At 42.7% G+C, this 6,968-nt stretch overlaps 1 protein-coding gene across 1 annotated transcript; it reads right to left on the bottom strand.

The window, feature by feature from the left end:
* Positions 1–1,560: 1,560 nt before the first annotated feature.
* Positions 1,561–5,910, bottom strand: LOC129858853 (uncharacterized). Its single transcript, XM_055928089.1, has 6 exons — positions 5,458–5,910; positions 4,982–5,044; positions 4,779–4,820; positions 3,945–4,007; positions 3,515–3,643; positions 1,561–3,295 (listed from the first exon to the last, which is right to left on the bottom strand). Exons 1-6 carry the CDS (start codon positions 5,783–5,785, stop codon positions 3,009–3,011), a joined length of 912 nt encoding a protein of 303 aa, XP_055784064.1. The 5' UTR covers positions 5,786–5,910; the 3' UTR covers positions 1,561–3,008.
* Positions 5,911–6,968: the final 1,058 nt, after the last annotated feature.

Below are 6,968 nucleotides of genomic sequence, written 5' to 3'. Positions count from 1 at the left end.
AACAGTATGCATGGGTGCTGAGTGCATCCACAGTATATTGATTCAGCTCTGGCCTTAGAGACAGCCGGCAAGCAGCAGTTGCTACATACAGTCAGACCTAGCCAGAGCAGATGCAGCCTGTGGTTAAAGCCTCGTACTACTATACCAGGGCAGAGCACTGGGATACACTCTTCTCCTCTAGCTTCATCCTTTTCACCACCTGAGAGGGGGGGGGGTTGACGGGAGGCGACCTCTGACCCTATCGTGTTTCCACGGTGATCCCCCGGAGGATGTGTCCTGGCCCTCAAGGGCAGCGGCGATGTCATGCGGCCGTTGTCATGGAGAATGCCATTATCGCCCCTAAGGGAGAGTCACGTCTCAAAGGTAGAGAGACACACACTCACCCACACACACATTCAGAAGCTACCTAAAGATATCCAGTACAAGTGACAACTCTGGCATTCTCCTTCTTGCGAGGAAAGGTTGCATTTCAACCTGGGCTATGATGTTATACACTACATGACCAAAGTATGTGGACACCTGCTTGTTGAACATCTCATTCTAAACTCATGGGCATTAATATGGAGTTGGTCCCCCCTTTGCTGCTATAACAGCCTCCACTCTTCTGGGAAGGCTTTGCACTACATCTAGTGCTGCGGGGACTTGCTTCAATTCAGCCACGAGCATTAGTGAGATTGGGCACTGATGTTGGGCGATTAGGCCTGGCTCGCAGTCGTTGATCCAATTCATCCCAAAGGTGGTCGATGGGGTTGAGTTCTCCTTGCATCCGCCAAACCCAGATTTGTCTGTCGGACTGCCAGATGGTGAAGCGTTATTCATCACTCCAGAGAACGTGTTTCTACTGCTCCAGTCCAATGGCGACTGGCTTTACACCGCTTCAGCAAATGATTGGCATTGTGCATGGGCTTGTGTGCGGCTGCTCGGCCATGGAAACCCATTTCTTGAAGCTCCTGACGAACAGTTCTTGTGCTGACGTTGCTTCCAGAGGCAGTTTGGAGCTAGGTAGTGAATGTTGCAACCGAGGACAGACGATTTTTATGCGCATGCGCTTCAGAACTCTGCGGCCCCGTTCTGTAAGCTTGTGTGGCCTACCACTTAGCGGCAGAGCCGTTGTTACTCCTAGGCGTTTCCACTTCACCGTCACAATAACAGCACTTATATTATATAGAAATTTGACAAACTGACTCGTTGGAAAGGTGGCATCCTATGACGGTGCCACGTTGAAAGTCACTGAGCTCTTCAGTAAGGACATTCTACTTCCAATGTTTGTCTATGGAGATTGCATAACTGTGTGCTTGATTTTATACACCTGTCAACAACAGGTGTGGCTGAAATAGCCGAATCAACTCATTTGAAGCGGTGTCCACATACGTTTGTATATATAGTGTATCTTGTCAGATGCTTATGCAGATGTTTAAAGCATGAGGGCAACCTTTGAGATTACAACATACTGTAAATGTAGGGTCATATTGTGTCAGTCACAAGATTGAATTAATAAAGCCTTTGATTAAGCAGGGCCTTTTAGATCAAATTAAATCAAGCTTTATTTATACAGCACATTTCAGACATGAATGCAACACAAAATGCACTTCACAGGAAAAAACATTCATTAAAAACTGAAATAGGAGGATAAAAAAAAGAATAACAAAGACTGAACCACTAAAATGCACCCTTAGGAAAAGCAAAACTAAAAAGATCTATTTTAAATTATGTCCACATTTTCAGCCCACCTCAGGTTCTCTGGCAGGCTATTCCAGAGGCTGGGGGCATAATAACTAAAGGCTGCCTCTCCATACTTCTTGGTCCTAGGCTTTGGGGACAGAGTACCTACTGGGTACATAACTTAACTTAAAAGCATGTCTGACATGTATTGGGGTGCACAATTGTGGATTGATTTAAAAACCCTCTTGAATAATCTTAAAATGTATTCTGACACTCACAGGCAGCCAGTGCAGAGACTTTAAAACTGATGTGATGTGTGCTCTACGTCTGGTCTTGGTCAGTACCCGTGCTGCAGCGTTCTGTATGTTTTGCAGTTGACCAATGGCTTTCTTGGGCAGACCAGACAGGAGAGCATTGCAGTAGTCTGCTTGTAATTAAAGCATGGAGAGAGTTTCTCTGTATCAGCCTGAGAGAAACAGCCGCACCTTGGAAATATTCCTCAGGTGGTAAAAAGCTATTTTGGTCACATTCCTAATGTGGGATTTGAAATTGAGTTCAGAATCTAAAATGACACCTAGGTTTTTTACCTGGTGTTTTATCTTTATTGCCCGTAAATTAAAATGTGAGCCAAATAATTGGCTCCAATAATAAGTACCTCAGTCTTGTCTTGATTTAGCTGGAGGAAGTTGTGAGCCATCCAAGTATTTATATCACTAATACAGTCTGATAATTTATCTGTGGAGCTAAAATATTCTGGTGACTCAGAAATGTAAAGTTGTGTGTCGTCTGCGTAGCAGTGAAAATCAATTCTGTGCTTTCTGATAATGCTGCCAATGGGTAACATATCCTGTATAAGCTGAACAGTACCAGACCAAAAATCAAACCTTTTGGAACGCCACGTGATATCTATTTTCTCTGAGTTATGTTCACCAAGAGCGACAAAGATGAAGAGGCTGTTGAGTGTTGATGCGGAGGCCTTACTGTGGGGCGGTAGCGGCAGAGCCAGACACAGCCTGTTTAATGTCAACCTCAGACTGCCTTGAACACCACTACTAAGTCAAGCACCATTGTTGTGTTACTAGTTCACACTTTGATTTGGTTCCTGGTTAAAGAGGGGTCTGGACTTCTTATCATGTCCATCAACGTATGAATGTAACAACCTTTTACATTTTCAAATCAAATAAATCATTCATTTTTATGATTATTTATGATCTTATTTTCTTTTTCCTCTGCAATTCTCACTGTCAAAAATACAAGCAAAAGCCTGGATGGAGTGAAGGAGTCGCTTTACATCAACGGTACAAATTATAATTTATCGATCTCAAACTCACATCAGAGTGCTCCCTTCACATAGGGAAGAGCAGGAAGCCACTGAAGGTGCTGTAGTTACTCGACTTTTCATCGTAGAGCTCCTGATTTACTGGGAGACGCATGTAAACCACATCCCCGGCCTCCAGCTCTAGAGTCAACGCATTAGACAAGAACCTATTATGTCCATTGTCATTGTTCTGGTGATTGAACATGACACTCTTGTCGTTGTGGTAAATATAGGCACCTACGGACTGTGGACCCTTGAGACCCATGGCAGTGAATCTGATGTAGTAGAGTCCTCTCACTGGTGCTGTGAAGACACCTGCATCAGAGGAGAGTAAAATAAGTTAATAGACTGTCACAGACACTGTTAGCAACGCTGGAATCGCTGGTTGTCAACATGTTTTTATATGGGATAAAGATGACACAATCACAATGCATGTGTACACCTGGCTGATAGCAGATGTCTAATGTGAACACGATCTGATCCCAGATCACATTTGAATACAAGGTGAAAAGGGGGTCTTAGTGTGTTCAGTACCTGTATTTGGGTTGTAGGCCTTGCCGATGTTGGTGATGACCCTTCTGTATACTAGTGTGGTGATACTATTAAAGGGTCCTAAATATGCATCATTAGTCAAACCAGCAGAGAAGGCCACCTTTGGTCTGTCTATGAACACAGAGGAGGGAATTAAAATCAGTGATTAAAGACAAAAACTAACAGGGTAAAATGCATAATATGATCCTGATGAAGACAAAAAACACCTAAAAAAACATGGAAATGAAATCCTAACAAAAGATTTAAGTGAAAAACAAAGATGCAATCTGCGACATTTATCATATTACAAACGCATTCGGCCATGAAGCAAAAAATAAAACACGCTTTGATTCGCCAACAGCCCAACAGCCATTTCATTTAGATTACAAGCATGTGCAATTGTAGGCCTCAGTATATGCACCATGGAGTTTACCTGCATTCTCTCTCGTCAGCTCCTCCACCATCCCCTCGCTGGCATTCAGTCTGGCCTCCAAGGCTACCATTACAAAAAGTCTGATTAGTAAACTGATGCTTAAACTCTCTGTTTAAGCAGAATGATTTCATATATCCAGGCTGCATCACATCCGGCCGTGATTGGGAGTCCCATAGGGTGGCGCACAATGAGCTCAGCGTTGTCTGAGTTTGGCCGGGTTAATTGTAAATAAGATTTTGTTCTTAACTGGCTTACCTAGATAAATAAAAGTTAAATAAATAAATACAAAATAATATATGTGACTGAACTCAGGAAGGTGAGCTTATGTCCAATTTTCAAGATTGTCTTTCTTTTACATTTTATAAAAGTACAGACTCAGCTTCAAAACGGCATATAATATGATATAATTAAGTTATGCTTCTTTGAAATTTGATTAACCTGTTATTACATTTTGGAGACAAGTAGGAGGAAAAAAGACCTTGAATGATTTTCACACTTTCTAGAGGGCTCTTTTTTTGTTTATGCCTATTCAGCATTGTTCACACCTTCTTAAGCCTTCGCCCCACCCGTCTTTTGAAGAATTCACATGTAAACGAATGAGTCAGCACGGCATCGTCCTCCAGGAGGTAGTCTCTCTCTATTCTCCCCCTCCTTTATCTCAAACATGGGATCCTGCCTTTCTCCCTACATAGCTCAGTGCTTTCTCCTTGGCAAAACTAGGGTCATCATTTAACAGATCCCAGACACGTTTGTAATTAAGGCATATGAAAGTTCAGAGAAATTAGGAAATGGCAACAGACGTCTACGACCCGGAATCCGGTCACATTTATTTACCTGTGTTCCCATTCTCACTGTCTGTCACTCTGGCCTCCAGGGCTAAAATAGCATGGGAAATAGTCATGAAAAGTTAGTTCATATGAGAAATAAGCATAAATAAACTGTCTATAAACAATTTCATAGACAATTTTACAATTACAGTTTTATTCATGACCCTTTCTAATGATAAACAACTGATGTTGGTGGACAAATTATATTACCTGCATTCATTCTCTTCAGCTCCTCCACCTCCCTTTCACTGGCACTCAGTCTGGCGCCCATGGCTAGAATTATGAGAAAATGTAAGATCATGATCCTCCTCTGAACTGACCTCATTATATCAAATTCATCTGTATTACAAAACAAAACAGGCCTCTACCCGTGTTCTTTCTGTTCTTTCAAGTCCTCCACCTCTCTCTCAATTAATTTGTAATTTATTTATTTTTACTTCAGTTTATTTTAGTAAATACTTTCTTAACAATTTTCTTAAAACTACATTGTTGGTTAAGGGCTTGTAAGTACGCATTTCACTGTAAGGTCTGTTGTATTAGGCGCATTTGACAAATACAATGTGATTTGATTTTTGATTTGACTCAGTCTGGCCCCCATAGCTGGATTTATGGAAACAAAACAATTCCCACAAACATGTTGATCCTCCACTGAAACGATGTCATTATGAACCAAAATCCATAAATACCTGTATTCTCACTCTCCAGTCTGGCCTCAGCTTCTCTGCGCCTTTTTTCTCTCCACCTTCTTTCCACTTGTTTCTCCATGTTCCTCAGCTTCTCTCTCTGCTCCAAAACCATGGTTCCCAAGTTATCCACCATGTCTCTAAGCCCCTCTACCTCACCCCAGATATCAGGGGTTGTGGTGGTCTGGCCGGTCGTGTGTTTGCTAGTCGTCTCTGTATCTTCAGTCCCGTGGCTCTCTACCAAACTCTCTCTGTCCCCTCCACTTTCTCCCTGAGTCCATGTCCCAGACTGACAGAACAGCAACACCAGCAGAGCTACAGCACCCCTCATTCTGAAATGACACCTCTTCGGAAATAACGCCGCCTGTGAGGCTCACTCCAGGCAAAAAGCAGTGAACCACTGCCTGAGAAGTGTTTCACATGTTTCTGACGGAATGTGTACAAAATAATGTCAAGGATCCTGCTGAAGAATTCAAGGTGAGCTGACTGACTTTTTAATCTGAGATAGTGCAAGGTTGTGGGAGAACAGAACCTGCTATTTGGTTGAAGGTCTTTCTTTATCTCCATAAGGTACGGTGTGTCGACATTTATGTTTATCTATTTACATAGTACTAATACTGTGACAGATCACACACAATGCATGGATGCACACTGTAGATGCACAGATTAACAGATTACACATAAGTAACACAATCACATAATATTGACATCTTCTTTTACAGATATGCACGCACGCACACACGCACGTACACACACACACACACACACACACACACACACACACACACACACACACACACACACACACACACACACACACACACACACACACACACACACACACACACACACACACACACACACACACACACACACACACACACACACACACACACACACACACACACACACACACACACACACACACACACACACACACACACACACTGTCATCTGTTCCTTCGTTTTCATGTATATATTCTACTATTAAATGTATATATTTAGTTTAGTTTTACAAGGAGCCTCACGGCTGGAATATATACTGTAGTAGTAGGATGATATGCTCATCATAAATAAGCCTATAGGGGTGCTTGCGGTTGGAGTGTGTGTGTGTGTGTGTTCACGGAGTAGCTTTTGCTAGGATTGAAATAGGCAATCGATGAATAACCCAAAGCGTTGTTCTCCTGGACACACTGACTGACTAGCTGGTGGGGGAGAGGAGCTGAACAGTACTCAACAGCTCCACCTGGGGACTGACAGCCCCCCCCCCCACACACACAGTCCGATAGAGATGCAGGAAAGAGAACGTTAGCAGCGCCCGAGGGGCTGTTGTGTTGGGAAACAAAATGCGGGGGAGACGATATTTGACCTTTGACCTGGAACATGTATTCAGCTGATCTCTTCTACTTTGGAAGAATGGGAAATCAGTGGGTTCCATGTAATTGATATTGTCAGATTCTTGTAGTGGTGCTTTTTGTATGAGGATATGTGGTAACCTGGTTAAATGTTAGGGA

This window comes from Salvelinus fontinalis, chromosome 7, assembly GCF_029448725.1.
Source record: "Salvelinus fontinalis isolate EN_2023a chromosome 7, ASM2944872v1, whole genome shotgun sequence".
NCBI lineage: Eukaryota > Metazoa > Chordata > Actinopteri > Salmoniformes > Salmonidae > Salvelinus > Salvelinus fontinalis.
This window is presented reverse-complemented; position numbering and strand designations above follow the sequence as displayed.

Excerpts from the sequence above, each read along its gene's own strand:
- LOC129858853 (XM_055928089.1), bottom strand. The coding sequence starts at position 5,785 with ATGAGGGGTGCTGTAGCTCTGCTGGTGTTGCTGTTCTGTCAGTCTGGG. Across the intron at positions 4,821-4,981 it reads GCTGAAGAGAATGAATGCAG|CCCTGGAGGCCAGAGTGACA; the intron begins GTAATATAATTT and ends ATGCTATTTTAG. Across the intron at positions 3,296-3,514 it reads GGCCTACAACCCAAATACAG|GTGTCTTCACAGCACCAGTG; the intron begins GTACTGAACACA and ends CCTCTGATGCAG.